General features: G+C 40.1%; 2 protein-coding genes across 4 annotated transcripts in view; one reads left to right on the top strand and one right to left on the bottom strand.

The window, feature by feature from the left end:
• Positions 1 to 21,131, bottom strand: part of LOC127568232 (shieldin complex subunit 1-like) — a 64,632-nt gene extending 43,501 nt beyond the window's left edge. Inside the window, exons 1-2 of the mRNA XM_052011748.1 lie at positions 21,118 to 21,131; positions 5,970 to 6,154 (exon numbers count right to left, since the gene is read on the bottom strand). Of these exons, the coding sequence (XP_051867708.1) occupies positions 5,970 to 6,150 (181 nt within the window). The 5' untranslated portion in view covers positions 6,151 to 6,154; positions 21,118 to 21,131. The remainder of the gene's footprint in view (positions 1 to 5,969; positions 6,155 to 21,117) is intronic.
• Positions 21,132 to 21,211: 80 nt separating this feature from the next.
• The window catches only part of gpcpd1 (glycerophosphocholine phosphodiesterase 1), a 51,998-nt gene continuing 51,692 nt past the window's right edge, over positions 21,212 to 21,517 (top strand). For all 3 annotated transcript variants that reach the window (XM_052011744.1, XM_052011747.1, XM_052011743.1), the window contains exon 1: positions 21,212 to 21,345. The gene's annotated coding sequence lies outside the window, so the exon portion shown is untranslated. The remainder of the gene's footprint in view (positions 21,346 to 21,517) is intronic.

Genomic DNA, 21,517 nt, shown 5'->3' with positions numbered 1-21,517 from the left:
TGGGAGTTTTTGAAATAAAACACTATCTCAGTAAGGAATGAAGAGCTTAGACATCAAAGAAAAAGGAGAAAAACCACATGTAAATGGCAGGGTTTAACCACACACACACACATACATAGAAACGGATGGTGGAGGAGGTGCTTTTTGAAGGTGGGGTTACGAGAGAGACAGGGGGAGAGAGAGGGAGTGAGAGGGAGGGAGAGGCAGGGAGAGGTTTCCCTCCAAATTAATTATTTCCAAATTTTAAGCATTCTCTTCTGTTAATGTGCTACTTATGCACATTTAAGTCCTACTATTATGAACTGCAGTAGTGTGCTAGTATTGACTGGGAGCATTTGCTTGCAGCTGTGAGTTGATAGCAACCACTTTCCCAGCCAGGAAAGAGGAAGCAGAGCTCCATAAATGGATAACCAGATGGAGTCAAGGATAGTTCCTGCTGCTTGTACCCTAAGTGCATTTTTCACAGACTGAAAATAACTAACGGAGCAGCTGACTGCCAGCCAATGTTTTCCTGGAATTGGTGACCTTCTGTGCATTTATTCAGAGTAAATAAAACTGATCCAGAATATAAACAGGTTCTCCTATCACATGCATACTCGAGAGCGGGATACCTAAAATATTGAGCTGAATTCAGCTGCTGTAGCCAGTGGTTCTGGAGGAAACCAGTAGCACCCAGCTGCTCCCACAAAATTAATTCTTGGGCTTGCTGGGCTTGCTTGGTTGTCAGAAAAAAAATTAGGAAAAAAAGTACTGAGCAACTCCCATTGAGTGACTCAGTTGATTGAAATCAGGGCAAGCAGTGCTGTGGATCAAATATCACCTATAAAGACACTCACAACCTGCATGGTGCAATCTCTGCCTCAGTTAGGAAGCAGTCGAGCTACCGCTTGAAAGTTTGCATGGACTCAGCGTCAACCACCAAGGTATTTCAGAGGTTTGCTACTCTCTGTAAAGAGAACTGCTTAATATCTGGACAGTCAAGAACTTTCAGTCTTAGAGGTACCCTCAGAGTTCCTAAGGAGATATACAGGAAGTATATACAAGAGATATGGAAGTAAATCTTAATGAATAATCTCAGAGATGCCAAGTCAGCAAGGGAGGAAGCAGACATTGAGTTTGGTAGGAATCGAATCATCATATAGACAAGTTTTTTTACACAAAAGATGATGACTAATTTGACAGGCTGCCAGGAACATGAGTATTGGACTCATTTAAGATAAAACTAGCTACTGTAGTGGGAAGGTATTATGGTTAGTATTCTGAAGGGATGGAATTAGGTCAATGTAATTAAGTCTATGCTCCACAATACTAAGGAAAGGCTCTGATGAAATAGTTATGCCTCTTTGGAATCAGTGAACGTAATGATTTCTTCTGAAAAGGGTGAAAAATAACCCAAGGGATCACAGAGAGGCTAACTTGAAAACATTAAGAAATCAGAATAATAAAAAAGTTAACAATACTGCATGTTTAGAAAAGTATGTATCAATCATAGATAATCAATGCAAATTTATAAGTGGCAAATGTCTTTTATTGAAATTAGTTAGGACATCAGCAAGTGCACTGACAAAGTGACGGAAGTCAAATGATTCTTTTGTACATACGTAAGGCAGTTAGTAATACGTTGCACAAGAAAGTTTAGTCCACTTGACAAAACACGATGTTTTATAATTATTGCAGGATCAAGACTAATGCCCTTAAATGTATCTCCAGATCACTGAGACACCCAATTCTGATGCACAAATTCTTCAGCAGCAGTGCTATGTTGTTGCTCAGGGAAGTGGGATTTGCAGTCCTGGTTTGTTCCCATTCTCCTTGCTCTGTTGCCGCATTCTGCCTCAGCACTGAGTCATTGGACCTCACAATAGCATGTGCCTTGAGGGACCAGCTAGTAACATGCCAAGCAAACAGATTGCTCCTCCCAGTCATTGCATTGCTACCTCTGTGCTTGAGGACAACTTTGACCACGCCTTTTGTACTGTTTCTTCTGGTCACCTCTTGGGTGTCAGAGAGCTGGGAGAAGCATTCCCTTTTCTCATTGCTACCATCAGGGAGAAGGCACAGGAGGCTGAAGACCCAAATTCAATGATTCAGCAACAGCTTCAGATTCCGCCATCAGATTTCTGAACAATCCATGAGCCCATGAACACTACTTCATTATTCCTTTTTTTGCACTATTTATTAATTTTTGTAATTTATAGATTTTTATATCTTTGTACTGTACTGCTACCGCAAAACAATAAATTTCATGTCATACATCAGTGTTAATAAATCTAATTCTAATTCTGAAGGGTACTTAGGATAATTTTACTGTGGTAAAGATGACAGATAAATGGAAATTGTTGCTGTCATACAAATGGCAACATTTACCTTCATACCTGTTATATCTATTGATGGTATGGCGACTGAAGGAAAGGCTTTCTGAAGCTTAATGTTTTACTGTTGAGCTAAAGTTTCAAATTCAGGTTCTAACAAATCACGTAGTCTCCAAATCTCTGAAATTGGATCATTTTCTTGATCTAAGAATTAGCAAGAATATTAAAAGATACAAGGCCAATACAAACTCTACTTCCCCACTGAAGTAATTTTCCCTCTGACCACACTGACCCCAAATGTGAGTGGTCCTTGCCACCCTGGTGCAGCACTTCTCCTCCTCCCCCAATTCCCTAACCAAGATTTCCTCTTCTACAGCTTCCTTCCAACTGCTAACAACACTGTTTCACGTGGTCCCATCAATCCCACCATAGTGATTGCACAACCCACACTCCCCACTACCGAGTCAGTTTCCTAGTCCCCATACCTTACTGAGGATATAATTTCCAGCTAATTTCCTGGATCCCTCTTATGCTGAAGCTATTAACCCTGTAGCCTGGGGAAACATCCTCAGAAGTCCAGCCAGAATTTTGGACATTTCAGTGATATTAACTAAAGTTTAAAATAATTATAAGAAATAAGGACTAGTCAAATCAAACTCTACTCATACGACAGTAGCATTGTCCCAGAAATCTGTCTGCTAAATCTTCGCTGCTCAGCCTCTATGGCCTCTATGTCTTTTTGGCAAAAAGACCAAAACTGCAAACAGTATTCCAGGCACAGTCTCATCAAAGCCCTGTAAAGTTGTAGTAAGACATCCATGCTGCTGCACTCAAAATTTCTTGATAGTAAGGCCAGTACATCTTTTTCTCCTTCTTAACTTGCTGGATGTGCATGTTTGTTTTCAGTGGCTGGTGCACAGGACATCCACAGCAATTTGTACATTAACATTTCTCAGTCTATCAACATTTAACTAATACACTGCCCTTCTGTTTTTCCTATCGAAGTGGATAATTTCACATTTATTCATGTTATGCTGCATCTACCACGCAATGTCCACTCACTCAATTTGTCTGATTTGTCTTGAAGCCTTTTTTGCATCTTGCACACAACTCATTGACGTATATTTAGAATAGCTCGAGACCAAGCAGTGATACCTGTGTTACCCCAGCAGTAAGCCTCTGCCATTCAGAGAAAAAAGCATTTACTCCTACTCTTTGTTTCTAGTCTGTCAACTAATTTTCAATCGATTATCCTAAAGTCCCATTGCTTTAAATTATACATGCTAAGTTCTTCTCTGGGACTTTATCAAAGGCCTTCTGAAAATCTAAAAACTCTGTGTCCATTTGTCCTCCACTACCTATTTTACAATCTTCAGAAAAATCCATTAGGTTCGTCAAACGCAATTCCCCATCAATAAATCCATATTGATTTGGTCTATTCCACTGATATTTTCTAAATGTCCTGTTATCATTTATTTTATAAGGCCCTAGCACTTCCCCTATTAATTATGTATGTTCTGTTGAAGGTCCTCCCACAGCACTATTGGGTAGAGTATTCCAGGACTTAGATGATGAGGAACTAATGAAATATTTTCAAATCAGGATGGCGTCCAACTTGTAGGGAAATCTGCAAGTTCCCATTTGCGCGTTGCAGTGTATTTTTTTGATGGTACACCCTGTGGCCACTGCACACCAGTGGTGGAGAGAATGAATGTTTATGGTGGCTGATGGGGTGCCAACCAAGTGGGCTGTTCTCTTCCTGCTTCGCATCTAGCTCCTTCTCTGACCTTACATGTACCTTTGACTCTGTCAACCAAGAGGGACTGCGAAGAATCCTTCTCAAAGCTGGCTGACCTTAGAAATTTTTCTCCTTTCTACGTGTCACTTTATGGCATACATAAGACTGATTCCAACCGTTGAGTCCACCATAGACCCAATTCCAGTGCAGACTAGGGTCAGGTAAGGCTGTGTCATCACTCCAACCCTTTTGTCAATCTTTCTTACTGCAAACTGCACACTTCCAACAAGTTTCCTGCAGGAGTGGAGCTCATCTTCTGGACAAATGGGAAACCTGTATCACCTTCACTCCATAAACAAGGTCACTCCAACCAGTATCAGGTGCAGTATGCAGATGATACCTGTGTATATCCATATTCACAGCAGAGTTCCAAGTCACTGTTGACTCATTCACTGAATCAAACAAGAGAATGGCTCTTTTGCAAAACATGAATCAAATAACTATCCTTTGCTGACCTGCCCTCACAATATGACACTTACCCCAATCCCCAAACATAACGATCCATTACGAATCTCTGGAGAATGCGGATTGCTTCCCAAGTCTCAGGAGGCATCTCTGAGAGAAGTGGATATCAATGATAAAATAAACCACTGCCTCCGGTGCGCCCCTCCAGTCTTTGAAAACTGCTTGATGAAAATGATCAAGGAATTCTGGAGGTAGGTATTCTTTGATTAGAAACTCCACCTCTCCACGAGGGAGAGAAACAGTTTGACTGGCATTTGAAGTCCACAGTCCAACTGAAGTGTGTGATCTGAAGAACAAACAATAGGTGGAAAAAGCAAAGGAGATCCAGCAACTTTCTGATAACTATAATATTCATGGACCTTTCAGCATTATCAAGAACACCTACAACTCAAGAGCCCCACCTCATAGTAACCAAAGAACAAAGGACATCTTATCAAGGACAACAAGGCAATCAATGGCTGCCAGAGGGAGCACTTAGAAAAACTCTTCGGCTGAGACTTTCTGCCTCATGGATTTGTCTTTGACTCCATTCCACAACAGACTATCGAATTCAGTCTCACAGCTATCTTGGGTGGACAAGAGGTTGAAGAGGCCATGTGCTGAATGAAAAACAACAAGCCCTCTGAACCAGATGACCTCCCTGCTGAAGTTCCTAATCTTAGCCATGAGGAATTCCTGACTCGAATTCACAGCTTCATGTCCCTCAGCTGGGAAGAAGAGGAAAAGGCACAGAACTCAGAGGTACCTTAATTGTGAAAAAGTAAACATTGAAAATTAGCACACAAACAAGGAATAATAAGAAAGTCTATCTTTGCACAAATAGTGACTTGAACATGGAATAGTTTCCTGGTTAGATAAATAGAGACAACAAATCCTGGCAACAATTAAATCTTTCTTCATACAAGTAGTGACTTGAACACGGGAGACTTTACTGGTTAAACAAACAGAGACAAAAACTCCTGGAATCACATACAGTACATACAATGAGATGCTACAGTGCGAGAGCTTTGGATATTTCTATTTAGATGAATTAAGAGGGGCTGTGCAAACCTTCTCATCATAAATTGTCGTGTCATTTTGTCATTTGTGCCTGTCAGATGCATGTCCTGATATCCTAGCCACAAATGAAACTAAGGCTAAACACTGTTATATTTAATTTCAAATTTTCATTTTTCAAAGCAAAAAGCAAACAAAACTTTTATCTTTCATTTAGTATTTTCTAGACTCTCAGCCTTTCTTGTAACAGTTGGAAGTGTGAAATCTCCCTAAAATGATCATGAGCTAAACTGTCTTGCTGCGCCAAACAATGGGATTGTATTTCTTTTGTTTAATTCTGCCTTTTGTAGGAATGCGCAATATTGATGAAGGCACTTATTAAAATTCCTATTGCATACCTGTATCTATTGTAGGCTTCACTGAGAATAAAGTGTTCACAGTTGACTCTGAAGTACATCCATCAATATCTTCATCAGACATTAGCTGACCATCTCCAACTGGTAAGCTGAATGTAGCTGGTAAATCCAGTACACTATTGCATTCTGACAGGTTACTTGATAAAAAATCATTCGCAGACATGATGCTGAGGGAGAGGAATGAGCAATTATTTCAGTAACTCCTAAATACATGCTATATACAGTAAACTGCAAGATCTGCTGCTAAGTCCATCGTAACTTTGCTGTTAAAAACAAACATATGCACACGCGCGTGTGTACACACACACACACACACACACACACACACACACACAGAGATTTTTAACCAGCAATGATTATACATTTTATGAGACAGACATAATTTCTGTTTAGCATGAACATGTATCAAGCTTCTATTATACATATTAACACAGAAACACAGCTGAGCTCAGTGGACTGGGTAAAAAGTGCCAAAATCCACTTGGAAAGGAGAAACATGTGAATGGGCAGATGAGAAGAAGAAATGTTTCTGAGAAAAGACAAGAAGTTGGATGAAATATCCTTGTGTTCCTGATTCCAGCATCCATGCACATAGATCACAGAGAAAACTAAATCCAAACGTTGTCAAGCATGCCTCCAGCGGTAGCATCACAAAGGCTAATAATCCACAGGTACTAATCCAAAGGCTTGAGCACAAAAACCTAGATTGAAACTCCAATGCAATGCTAACCAAGTCTTTTTGAAACCATGCCTGAGTTCCTCCCACCGGACTGATAAAAAAATCCTAAAACACTACTCACAGGATAACCAGTAGATATTTTTGGTGTCGCACTTAATGTTTATTGATTAATCAATATTAATAAAACAAATTATTTGGTCATTATCTCATTTTTATTTGTGAAATCTTGCTCTACATCAGTCATGATGTTGCTTTATTGCTATTTAGTCTTGGTTGCCTTCTGTTATAGTGTGAAATTTCAAGTATTAAAATAGAGATATATTCACAAATAGTTCAGGAATCCCTGAGCTTAGCCCTTTAGATTTCATGATATTCAGCAAGTTGGCATATCAAAGTGAAATAAAGCTGATTCCTCTGTAAATGATGTGTAGTTCTGGTTACCCCAGGAAAGAAGGAATGTGGAGGAACGATGTGGAAGCTTTGGAGAGGATGCAGAAGAGTTTCACCAGGATGCTGCATGGATTAGAGAGTATTAGCTCTAGGGAGAGGTTGAACAAGTCTAGATTGTTTTCTCTGGAGTGTCAGAGGTTGAGAGGAGACCTGAAAGAGGTCTATAAAATTATGAGAGGTATAGATAGGCTAGATAGGACTCTGAGGGTAGAAATGTCAAATGCTAGAGAACATATGTTCTATCTTCTAAAATTTCTGCTTTCCTAAATCCACTACTCATACACTGAAGTTGTATTTTGAAACTGATACAGCATCTTTCGAACAGGATCAAAACCAACATAATTTCAGGATACTGCATTGTGTATAACAAAGAGATGATATATTTGCATAGAAATTATATTTCTTCTTCTTCGGTAGTCTCATAGGATTGAGGACAACTTATTTCTACTCTGGTTTTGTGGGATCTGAAGTGGCTAATAAAGCCAATATGGGCAGGTGATGTCCAATGGGGCAGGCAGGTAAGTAGCTTATGAGATGGTGCTCTTCTTCCGCCACTTATGCAGGGCCTTTGTGTCCTGATTCATGAAACAAAATTTCTCAGTACCATCCTAAATGCTCCTTCTCCACTTTGAGCAGTCATAGGCCAGAGGTTCCCAGGAGTACACGGGGATTCAAGCAGGCTTTGAACGCATCCTTCAGTCTTTCTTTCCATCCGCCTGGTAATCTTTTCCCATGACCGAGCAAGGAATAGAGTGCCTGTATTGGGTGTTTGGCGTGCAATTGACCTAGCCTGCCCAACACAGCCAACAGTGTGATTAATATTGTGGTACTGGCAAAAAGACTCACAAAAACAGAGACATTCCCCACGCGTGCCTCTGAAATATCTTCCTTCTTCCTGAACTGTGGGTTGCCCTCTGCCATAGTGGACTGAGCCCTTGAACACATCTCATCTATTTCCTGCATTTCTGGTCTCACCCTTCTCCTTTTGGACCAGGCAAGAGCAAAGTTCCCTTTGTCCTCGCCTTCTGCATTCACTGGATAATCCTTCACAACTCCGACCAGTTCTAACAAGACTCCACCACCGCACACATTTATCCCTCTCTTTTCAGCACTTTGAAGGAATTGCTCCCTTCATGACCTCCCGGTCCAGTCTTCTGTCCCCACCAAACACTCCCTGTCTTTTGGCACTTTCCCATGTATCCACAGGAAATGCAACACCTGTCATTTTACCTCTTCACTTCCCACCATCCAGAGACCCAAATTGTTCTTTCTTTTTCAATCTTTTTATTAGGTTTCAAATTAATACAGATTAATATATAACATCAATGTTTGTACATGTAATACAAAGAGATCAGGAGAACAATCATGGCATGGATAATCATAAAGAACAATAAAGTATTAAAAAAATCTGTAGATCCAACGATCTCTTAGTGAATGAATATAATATATAAGAAAGGAAAGAAAAAGATTTATTATATAAATATAAAAGAAAGAAACAAAATCCCCAAAACAATAAGAAAAATTATAAACAATATATCAAACCAAACTAAGCTAAACAAAAAAAAACAAACAGAAAAAAAAACTGGACTAAAATTTCTCAGTAGAAACAAAGCAATATCATGTCGTCAACTCCATTCCTCCCAAATTGTTCTTAAAGATGTTGCAGTGAATCACTGCACTTCTTCCAATCTAGTTGTACTATAATCTGTGTTCATTGCACTGGAGAAGCCAAACATAAATTAGATGATTGCTTGCAGAGTACTGCATTCAGAGAGCAGGAGTGTCCCCAAGCTTCTAGTTGCCTGCCACTTTAATTCTCTATCCCACCTCCATCTCTCTGTCTGTGGCCTCTTGCACTGTTTCAAGTAGGCCCAAAACAAGCCTAAGTGACAACACCTCCTCTTCCATTTGGGCGTATTGCAGTCTTCATGACTCAACATCAAATTCTCCAGCTTTAGGTAAATCACTCTTTCTTTTAGTCTGTATCTGAACTCACCATTTCTGCCTGTCATCACTTTGGTTCTGCTTCACATTTTCTATTAGTAAAGCTGGCCTGCTGGACACATCCCACAGCCTCGGTATTAACAACACATTACACAAAGAAGCATAATGTGCTTCTAAATGCTACTCTAGCCCATTTTGTCTCACCTTGTTGGAGATATTCCTTTAGTTCTACCCACCTCTCTGCCACTGGAAAATCTCTTTCTTTCCCAATTCTGACAAAGAGTGTTGGACCTGAAAAGTTAACTGTCTCTCTTTCCATAGATGCTGCCAGACCTGCTGAGTGTTTCCGCCATTTTGTGTTTTTAATCACAAAAGCACACCACAGTCATGACACAAGCATGATGTTATCTCGGGGCCAAGCTAGTGGCAAAGTCCTCATCCATGCCTCAGCTACTCCAATGGGTTTCTAGCTGGTTCCTCTAGCTTCTAAAACTGTTGGCCATATCTTCTGTTCTGTGTTGTTATTAACTTAGATGGCTACAGACCTCAAGAGTCTTGCTTAAAATTCTCATCATACTTAAATTCCTTCACTCATCTCATCCTTCTCTGACCCTGTAAATGCCTCTTGTTATTGCAATGGCAACTACCCCATATTCTTCTTCCTACATTCCACTGTCTTCTCCCCAACTCTCATCATAACTAAATCAAGTGGTGACACACCAGGTTAACAAGAATAACTCATCCAACACCAAAGATATATACCTCGTACATCAAATTGGATCACTGTTTGTTTATTTGACCATGAACTAAATGTTCCTGTTTTCTTTGGCAACTTGTTACTGTGGCATTTCCTTTCTGATAATGTGCATCAAAAGTTTTACCTTGTCACAGCCAGGTCTTGTCTTAAGCTTAGAGTGACACAGAAGACCCTCAGCCCATCAGATCCATGCCCTCTCTCCTTATTTCCCTGAACCCCTGCAACTCATTCTGCCTCACATATGCCCATCAGCGTATCTCGGAGTGCCTCCATACCACACAGGTATATATTTGACAGCCAAAAACTCATTTGCTCTTCATTAAATGCTTTATAGAACTCCCATATTCTTTGAAGAGTCATAAAAATCTGTCTAGAAGAAATTTCATAAGTTATAATTCCAATTAAAAAATGGCATCCAACAATAAAATGTTTGATGTAGCGAGTAAAGTTGCCCAGCACTATAACCGCATGACTCAAAATTCTTTCTGTTGCTGATCTTGGATCAGTACGGTGTTTTCCCTGCAGAGATTCTGATGCATTCAGACCTCAATCATATCATTCACATGGCTCTCATCACTTATCTTCTGACAACAACAGTATCTATTGCAAATTTTTGGAGCTGATAGTATTTACAATGAAGAGTTTGCAGATGTATTCTATTCAATGTGTTTGCATATTGGGCAGAAGGTATGTGCAAATAGGGGCTCTTCTACCTCTCCAGATGTTGTCTAGCTATGTTCTCCAGAATTTTATGATTTGATTTCAGATTTCTAGCATCTAAAGACCTTGATTTTGTTTCAGAAAGAAATTCAGTCAAAAATAAATTCATCAAAATATATTGACAATCTTCCTTCAGCATCACCTACTAAATGTACATGAGCACTGTTAAAAAATAACTTCGTCAGCAAAATCTATGCAGAGGATTTGACAAGAAGTGCTTTTTTTTAGACAAGAATTTCAAATGATCAGCAAAGTGCTGTTCTGAGGAAATAAAACTTGCTGAATTACTTGCTTCCCCAAACCCCACACCACCACTTCCCCAGTGTGTCCCGCTCTGCATAACTTTTGTTGATTTAGTAAGGCTTTTCTTTGCTGGTTTATCACTAAGATTGAAACTTGTGTACCGTCAATAAACAAAAATCAACAAAGTTCAAAAACCTCTTCCTCACAATTCTATTGATTTCTGGTGGAATTTATCCTCTCCTGGTAAGCATATCAGCAGAGTATAACATCCAGACATTGAGGTCCTGTCATAAAGCTTTGACCAAAACAACTATCACCCCAATGAGCTCCCAGGAAGATCATAGAAATAACGTACAAGATAAGTGCCATTTAATCTATTTAAGTGGTGTTGCTTGAGAGCTGAATATTGGCTAGAACACGAGGAGACCTACCTGGGTAGGTATTGTGCTTTGGCAATGATGTGAATGGAGGATAGTTAATCAATAAATTGGTTTATTATTGTCACATGTACTGAGGTAGAGTGAAAAACCTTGTTTTGCATGCCATCCATACAGATCATTTCATTACTTCAGTACATCAAGGAAGTATAAGGGAGAAATGTGCAGTTGTACACTTTGGAAACAGAAATAACCGGGCAGATTATTATCTAGAAGGAGAGAAAATTCAAAGTACGGAAGTACAAAGGGACTTGGGGGTACTCGTGCAGGATACCTTAAAGGTTAACCACCAGGTCGGATCGGTGGTAAAGAAAGCGAATGCTATGTTGGCATTCATTTCGAGAGGTATAATGTATAAAAGTAAGGAAGTGTTGATGAGGCTCTACGGGACACTAGTGAGGCCTCATTTGGAATACTGTGCGCAGTTTTGGGCCTCACATCTTAGGAAGGATGTGCTGATGTTGGAGAGGGTTCAGAGGAGATTTACGAGGATGATTCCAGGAATGAAAGGGCTTACGTATGACAAGCATTTGTCGGCTCTTGGACTGTACTCACTGGAGTACAGAAGAATGAGAGGCGACCTCATAGCGACATTTAAAATGTTGATAGGAAAGGACAGAGTAGATGTGGCTAGGCTGTTTCCCTTGGTGGGTGAGTCCAGGACCAGAGGGCACAATCTTAGAATTAGAGGGTACAGTTTCAAAACAGACTTGAGGAGAAATTTCTTTAGCCAGAGGGTGGTGAATTTGTGGAACTCCTTGCCACGTACAGCAGTGGAGGCCAGATCAGTGGGGGCGTTCAAGGAGGAGATAGATAGATATCTAAATAGTCAGGGTATCAAGGGATATGGGGATAAGGCCGGAAATTGGGATTAGAATAGGTTCCCCCTCCCCATTTTTTTTTCCCTTTTCCTTGGAGCAGACTCGATGGGCCAAATGGCCTTCTTCTGCTCCCTTGTCTTGTGATCTTGTGAAAAGCAATAACAGAATGCAGAATATAGTGTTACAATTACAGAGAAAGTGCAGTGCAGGCAGACAATAAGGTCAAGGTTGTGAGGTCAAGAGTCCATCTTATTTATAAGAGGTCTGTTCAGTAGTCTTAAAACAGCGGGATAGAAGCTGTCCTTCAGCCTGGTGGTATGTGCTTTCAGGCTTTTGTACCTTCTGCCCAATGGGATGAGAGAGAAGAGAGAAAAGAGAATGTCCAGGATGGGAGGAGTTTTTGATTATGTTGGTTGCTTTACCAAGTGAGAAGCGTAGACAGAACCCATAGAAGGAAGGCCGGTTTTTGTGATATGTTGAGCTGTGTCCACAACTCTCTGCAGTTTCTTGCAGTCTTGGTCAAAACAGTTGCCAGATAGGATGCTCTATATGATGCATCTATAAAAATTGGTGAGGGTCAACAGGGCCATGCTGAATTTCATTAGCCTCCTGAGGAAGTAATAGTCTACTTTACATCTTCCCCAACTTTTATTTCCATTGTCCCCAAAGTCAAAATCTACACATCACCCTTTGCTTTCTTCAAATAGGGCCATGGCAACATATATTAAAAAGAAAGGAAGACTTGGGCTATAGGTACGAATGTATTATTAGAACGTTGTTTTGATTGTTGCTAAGGTCACATTTGAACAGCTGCTTATAAAGCTAAAATGTTCAAAATGAGTAAAAAACCAGCAGCAATCTTTTGAACCAATCATTGTTTCTTCACAAATACAAAATCTCAGCAGGACAAAAACAGGTCAATGTTACAATTGTCCTTTGGATGCAGAAATAGGACCAAACAAATGTAAGATCTGAAAACAACCAGCCACAGTAGGTATATGAAGATGTCTGAATGCATAAATTTGCAAATATGTAATTACCTTCAGCAAACTTACTGTCCAGCGAGGAAATTAAAGAAATAGAGTCAAGCCTGTGTCATGGTATACTGTGCAGAATCTGGATTGCTTTACACAACTTATGGAGAGAGAAAATGGTAGTAATTATAGAAAAATATAGCAATCATAAACTGAATGTTCCATATCAGAAATAAAAAAAGTACTGGAGACAAAAACAGTTCAGTCAGTTTTTAGGCTATGAAGGAGACAGCTTAATGATCAGGCAGCTATAAGGGAGAACTTGATCCAAGAAGTTAACCTTTCTTTTTTGCAGACATTACACACACATTGTAGGTTTACAGTATTTTCTTTCTGTTTATTTAATTACTTATGTGAATGTTCTCCACTGTGAAAAACTTTGAAATTATTCCAATGATTATATTAGTACCCGCTTATGAAAGCTTACTGCAGAGAATCTGAAAACATTCATTTTTATAATATAATCTATTAATACAGGGTGGTGGAATTCCCAATGTATTACCTAAGTAGCAGTTAAACTTACAGTTTTTAAACATAATAAAGCAAAGTACAAATAATTATCCCCTTTCTCAATAAAGTTAAAAAAAAACAGCAGACAGCACAGCTCTTTACCATCCCTACTGAACAAGATTTTCTGTCTTCAATCTTCCAGTAACCATCCTGTCACCAACATTCCCTGTGCTTTCCCCACCCACCTCACCCTAGAACAACAAATATGTTTACTTTCTGATTTCTCATTGTTCTGATGAATGTTAACCCCGTTTCCCTGACCACAGATGCTGCCTCAAACTATTCCACTTCTGCGCCTTCCAGAAAACAGAAAACATATTCCTAAAAGATATGTCAGTAATCAAGCTATGGCTATTGTTTTAAGAATTAATACATATTTACAAGTCATTGTATTCCTTTATAGCATAAAGCCCAATAGGAAAAGTGGCTATCATGAGAACTTAAAGATAGTATCAGATCAAAGGCTTATAATGTTGCCAAGAAGAGCAGGAAACCCAAAGATTGGGAAGTCTTCAGAATTTAGTAAAAGAGGCCAAGGCATTGTTTTGGAAAGGGGAAGGAGAATATGAAAACAATCCAGCAAGAAACATAAAAACAGACAGCACAGCATCTATAAATATATAATGGCAAGATAAGCTAAATTTTAGATCCCTACCAACTGAGAGAAGAGAAATTATACAGGGGAATAAGGGAATAATAAAAAGTTCAATAAGTATTTTGTATCTGTCTTCATGAAAAAAGATACAGAAAATTTCCCAGAAATAGTGGGGACCTACTAGTCTAGTGTGAATGATCAGTGCAAAGACATTAGCATCTGTAAAACATTAGTATTGGAGAAATGAATATAGCTGAAAGGCAATAAATGCCCAGGAACTGGTCACATGCATCGTAGGGTTTTGAAGAAGTTGGTGGTGGAGATGGATACACTGCTTGTCAACCTCCAAAATTCTATGGATTTTAAAATGGTTGCCAGATATTTGAAGGTTACCCTACTATTTTAAGAAAGAAGGGAGAGACAAAATAGGAAAATATAGACCAGGTAACATAACATCAGTAGTTGGAAAAATGCTGGAATTTTTCTTAAGGAGATGGAAACAAGGATCTTAGAAAGTAATTATGCAATTTTTTGGATTTATGAAATAGAAATCATGTTTAAGGTTTCTGCGGTTGTAACTAGCAGAATGGGTAAGAGTGAACCTTAAGTGGTATATTTTGGCTTTCAGAAGGCCTTCAATAAGTTGCCCTCAGAGATCATCAAACAAAATTAGTGTGCAATGCATGGGGGTAATATACTGTTGTGGATTGGTGACTGTTGAATAGACAAAAAGTAGAGTTGGAATTGAAGAGCTATTTTTAGATTTGGGAGGCAGTGACAAGTTGGAATTAGAACTGGTTTATTATTGTCACAAGCACCGAGATACAGTGAAAAGCTTTTGTTTGCGTACCACAGGGATCAGTGCTGTACAGAATTTACATTAAGATTTGGATGAGGGGATGAAGTTCAATATAACCAAGTTTGTTGATGAGACAAAGCTATGTGATAGTGAAAAGGATGCAGAGAAGCTAGGGGGGGATATTGACCTTAAGTGATGGAAAATTGAAAAATGCTAGTTTTCTTGAGGGACTCGTGTCAATTACATGATTTTCTGAAAGTTAACATGCCATGCAATTAGGAAGTCAAACAATATGTTGATGTTTACTGCAGGAGGATTTAACTATAAAAGCAGAGACATCTTGCTCCAAGTATATAGGGCCCTGATGAGATCATGTATGGAACATTGTGCATAGGTCTGATTCCCTACCTAAGGAAGGATACAGTAAAGGTTCTTTGGTGAGTTTGTTGTACGAGGAGAGGTCAAGCAAAATAGGTCTATACTCTCTTGAGTTTAGAAGAATGAGAGATGATCTCATTGAAATGTACACAATTATTGCAGGATTTGACAGGATAGATCCAGAAGTGATGTTTCCCTTGGTTAGAGCATTTAGAACCAGGACTCACTGTGTCAAGGGGCCAGACTTTTGAGGCAGGGATTCCAAAAATTTCTTCACACAGAAAATAGCAAGTCTATGAAATTCTCTACCCAAGAGGGCTGTGGAGATTTAGTTGCTAATTAAATACAAGAAAACGATTGATACATTTATACATCAAGGGAATCAAGGAATGTGGCACTGTTGAAAGTATGGCTTTCTCCTGCTTCGATTTATTATGTTCTTTTGATTGATAACTTACACCAGCAAACAGAATTCCAGTATTCAGCAAAATATTCACAGCTTTGCACAAGCTAATTAAAGAAATTATTGACATTACTGACTTACATAACCGTCACATGACAAACACTGTAACATTTGCTAAACCTTACGCAAAAGGCAGAAGAGGACTGAATTGTTTACCTTAGTTAATCTACAGTGCTGAGTTTTGTAAAAAGTATAACTAATACATTTCCACCACTGTCTCTCAGTTTCATCTTGTCTGATCATTGATTCTCAAACAGAATGGGAATAGTCCCTGACCCAATTTATTGCTGCCCACTTTACTGAAATGGGGTGACTGGATGTGGACTCTTGGACTGTCTGAGATGTTCCAGTCAACTCCTATTTTAACCATTTACTTTTTGGAGCCAGTTAAAGTGTCTACATATTTAAAACTCCAATGACTTTTTAGCTAAAAATTGCCCTGCTTATTGCTAGATTTATATGATTGGAACACGTAATGCACTTTTAGTGTAACTACGCACTTTATACAATTTACAAGATTGTTGGGATTCAGTTTTCATGGGTAATCCTGAATTAAATAAGAATGACTAATAAAAATCCTGAATTTACACCATTATCAGGTTTTAAGTTCTTGAGCACAAAACAAAGTGCTGGGAAGAACTCAGCAGGTCGAGCAGCAATCTGTTGCGGGAAGGGAATTGTTGACTTTTCAGGATTTAAACAGAATTTAAATCTGCTACCTGCCATGTTGCATATGAATTTGTGTACCAAATCAGTGGTTTAGGTTTCTGGGTTACTAGCCCAGTAACACAGCCAAAAGTCCATATAAATGTATATTTGATAATATCAGAACTTCTCAAAGTGTTTTTTTTGTTAACCAAGTGCTTTTATGATATGGTTATTATTGTTAAATGGGAATTAGAACATAGAACAGTATAGTGCTGGACAGGCCATTAGGCCCATGATGTTGTGCCGATTTTGACGCCAATTTATACTACATGTCCTCCTCCTGTGTATCATCCATATCCCTCCATTCCCTTCATATTCATGTGTCTATCTAAAAGCCTCTTAAACCCAACCAAACTGCCTGCTTCCACTATTACCCCTGGCATCTACCACTTGCTACATAAAACAATTGCCCCTCATGTTGCCTTTAAACTTCCCCCTTCTAAACCTTAAAAGCATGTCCTTTGGTCTTTGAAATTTCTACCCTGGGGAAAAGATTCTGAATGTCTATCCTATCTATGCCTCTCATAATTTTAAAACTTCTATGAAGTCTCCCCTCAGCCTCCGACACTCTAGAGAGAACAACCTAAGTTTGTTCAACCTTTCCTTATCACTCTTACCCTCAAATCCAGGCAGCATCCTGGTAAACCTCTTCTGCACTCTCTCCACAGTCTCCACATCCTTCCTATAATGGGGCTGCTAGAATTGCATGCAATATTTCAAGTGCAGTCTGACTAAAGATTTATATAACTGCAGCATGACTTCCTTACTCTTATACTCAACACCCCTACCAATCACACCATATGCCTTCTTTACCACTTTATCCACTTGCGTAGTCACTTACAGTGAACTATGGACCTGGACCCCAAGATTCCTCTGTATCTCAATACTATTAATGGGTCTCCTATTAACTGTATACTTTCTCCTTTCATTTAACCTTGCAAAGTGCAACACCTCACACTTGCCCAGAATAAACACCATCTGCCACTTCTCTGCCCATATCTGTAACTAAACTATATCCCACTGTATTTTTTGATAGTCCTTTACACTGTCCACACTTCATCAATCTTGGTGTCATCCACAAACTTGCTAATCCATCCATCTACATTTTCATCCAAATCATTGATATATAATCACAAACAACAGATGTCACAGCACCGATCCTTGTAGAACACCGCCAGTCATGGACCTCCAGCCAGAATAACAGCCTTCCACCCCTACTCTCTGTCTTCTTTGGACAAGCCAGTTCCAAATCCAAACTTGCAATTCACCCTGGATCCCATGCATCTTTATCTTCTGAATCAACCTACCATGAGGGACCTTATCAAAGGCCTTACTAAAGTCCATGTAGATAACGTCCACTGCCTTACCCTCATCAAGTACCTTTGCCATCTCCTCAAAAACTCATTCACGTTTGTAAGGCATGACCTGCCCCACACAAAGCCATGTTGACTGTCCCTAAGCAAGCCATGCCTTTCCCAATGCGTATAAATCCGATCCCTCAGTATCGTCTCCAATAACTTCCCTACTACTGACGTGAGACTCACTGGCCCATAATTACCTGGAAATGTATGCACACAGCATAGTCTGACAAACACATTGAAATAACAAACAAGATATTTATTTTCCTGATGTAGTTTAAGGGATAAATATTAGCTAGAAATCCACTAATAATAGTACCATATGATCTTTTTTATTCATTTAGGAGTGCAGACAAGACCACAGCATAACATCTTATTTGAAAGACTACACCTCTGACAATGAGTAACAAGGATCTTATTGCTAAACTGCATGATAACATGATTATTCAAAACACTTCTCCAAAAACTTGAGATCACACCAAAATCTAATTTGCACGTTTTAATTTGCATCACATAATCCCATTCAGTCATTATCCAGGTGCTCACAAATCTACATTGGCTCATAGACCTTGTCTCAATTTTAAATTCTTATCGCTGCATTCAAATCTCTCAATGGTTTTGTCATTCCCATTATCTTCAGTCTTCTGTATCCAGACAACTGTCAGATGTCTGTACTTCAATACTGGCCTCTTAGCAACTCTAATTTTAATTGCAGTCCCTTCAGCTGCCAGGCCAACAAGCTGTGGAATTCCATTCCCAAACCTCTCCTACCCCCTTTCCTGCATTTTACTACATTCAATCCACAGGGGCAACTCTGAGTTTCTGTTTGCCTGCCACTTTAGTTCTCTATCTCATTTCCACTCTGACCTATTGATTTATGGCCTCCTATCTGTTACAATGAGGCCCAACATAAGCTTGAGGAACAGCAACTCATCATCTGTCTGGGCATATTGCAGCCTTCTGGACTTAATATTGAATTCCACAACTTCAGGTAATTTGATTTCTATTTGTATCAGTCACTCATCTGTGATATTGGCTCAACTCGTGTGTATTTTCCCCTTTTTTCATTTTTTCTTCTGGGAATGGAGGTCGTGCCTATCCTGTCCTGCCGGGCACATTTTCCTGCTCTGCATTTTGCAATTCCTACACTCTTTTGTCCATGTTTCTTTGTCTGTGTTCTCACTCTCTAATTGCTCCCATTCATTCATTGACCAGATAACTTTATTTACAGCTTATCCCCATGGTCACCCTGGTTCTACCCTATCAGAGACATTCCCCTCCCCCACCTTCCCTGCAGTTTAACAAGCTTCTTCTGTCTCCTTCTCAGTTCTGTTGAAGAATCTTCAACCTTAAACATTGACTGTGTTTCTCTTCCAAGTGGAGGGGCCTGACCCGCTGCATATTTCTGTTTTTTGTCAATTTCCAACTTCTCCAGTTTTATTTTCATTCATTACCTCTTTTTCCACCTTGGTCACCAGATCAGTGGTTTAAGTATGCCATAATATCTCTGCCATAAATTCCCCTCCTCCATCAGATTTCTGAATGGTCCATGAACTTCGTTATTCATTTTTTTCCCCACTATTTATTTTGTAATTTATAGTGAATTTATGTCTTTGCACTGTACTGCTGCCGCAAAACAACAAATTTCATGACATAAAAGTCAGTGATAATAAACCTGATTCTGAATGTTTTTTTACTTGGTTTGGCACTGGTGAATCTTGCAGGCAGAAAATAGGGGCAAGGCAGCCTGATGTACGTCTTGTTGATGAACTCACAGGGTATTTACATAAGAATATTTGAAATAGGAGGAATAGGTCATTCCACAAGGTCAGCTGATCTCCTACCACAAATATAATTTTCTTGACCTCTTCCCATCTCCTCTAATATCAAAATATCAACCTCAGTTGAATGCAGTCAATGACTGAGCCTCCACAGCCTCCCATCTGGGTGAGAGAAGTTCAAACATTCACTACCCTTTGAATGAAATTAGGGAAACAGTTAAGAAACAGGAAGAATAAACACGGTTAGAACAGCAGACTACCTGAAAGTTTGTCCTTCTGATCTAGAATAAGGAAAGAGCAGAGGTCACAATCCTGGTGACAAAACTGTCCAAGATCTTGCCTGCTGCTCGACATGAGGTGACAATGGAGAGGGGTTTAAGAAGATAGCTTGCAGTAAAGAAGCCTGGGGTCATCTCAGCAGTCTCAGATGATCTTGGTATAGAAACGTAGAAAAACTACAGCACGATTCAGGCCCTTTGGCCCACAAAGCTGTGCCGAACATGTCCTACCCTGGAAATTACTAGGCTTACCCACAGCCCTCTATTTTTCTCAGCTCCATGTACCTATCCAACAGTCTCTTAAAAGACCCTATCGTATCCGCTTTCACCACCGTTGCCAGCAGCCCATTCCACGCACTCACCACTCTCTGAGTAAAAAACTTTATACACCTCTATCAGGTCCCCACTCATCCGCCGTCGCTCCAAGGAGAAAAGGCCAAGTTCCCTCAACCTGCTTTCATAAGGCATGCTCCTCATTCCAGGCAGCATCTTGTAAATCTCCTCTGCACCCTTTCTATGGCTTCCACATCGTTCCTGTAGTGAGGCGACCAGAACTGAGCACAGTACTCCAAGTGGGGTCTGACCAGGGACCTATATAGTTGCAAAAATACCTCTCGGCTCCTAAAGAGGGAAGGAAATCTGGTGAATCTACGTAGTCTGGCCTGTTCATGAGTCCAGGTCCACAGTAATGTAACTGATCCTTAACTGCACTGTGAAATGGCCCAGTAGTCCACCTGGTGAACAGTTTTGACAGAAGACAACAGGCTGCCTTTTGTGAAATCGGCAGTGAGTGGGGGAAATCAATTATCTACCACTTAAGCCTTTGTCCCCACGTGGAAACGAGAGCTATGCTGGGGAAACTGACGACTTCAATGGGGACTGCGGCATCAAATTTGGATCTTAGCATGAAGTCGGGCAGAAATGTGTTCAACAGAAAATTCAGAGGCTGAAGATCTGCGGTTTGAAGCATCATTTGCTGTAAGCGAATTGAAAGGGAGTTTCTTTCAAGGACAGAGGTAGAGGGAATTGGAACGTGGGTGACGGGCCTGATCAACAAAAATAAGGGACTGCAGAGTTTAAGAAGGCCTTTATATAATAAAAAAGTACCACCTTTAAAATAAAAGATGAAAACTAAGGGACTCCAAAGAAAAACTGCGAACAGGAAACAACGTTACCTTCCAGAGTCCGTTGGGTTGCGGGAGGTCACGTGGTGGGTTCGCAGCGATCGACAGGCAGAAGGCACCAATCAGAGAGAAGCTATGGACCAATGGGAAAGGTGGGTGGGCGGGATCTGCGGTGATGCTGTGACGGTAGGGGAACCGGAGGAGTGTCGTTGATTTTCCTTTAGCCGCTGCTTGCCGGTCGTCGTCGGAGAGACGGGTCAGATTGATGTCTTACCTCAGGTGTGTGGCGGATTGGGAGGGGAGGGTGAAGGGCTCGCTTTTTATCGGTTGATAATGGAGATTTGTGCTTCCTTGCTGCCTGTTTAACGGGGGCGGTTATTGGTCGGTGGAGGAGATGTTTCGCCGCTCGGACCTTGGGGCAGGCAGACTGCAACCGCACGTCGACCCATCC

Source organism: Pristis pectinata, chromosome 3, assembly GCF_009764475.1.
Source record: "Pristis pectinata isolate sPriPec2 chromosome 3, sPriPec2.1.pri, whole genome shotgun sequence".
NCBI classification, from domain to species: Eukaryota; Metazoa; Chordata; class Chondrichthyes; order Rhinopristiformes; family Pristidae; genus Pristis; species Pristis pectinata.
Note: the sequence above shows the minus strand (reverse complement) of the source record. Positions and strands in the feature narration are given on the sequence as shown.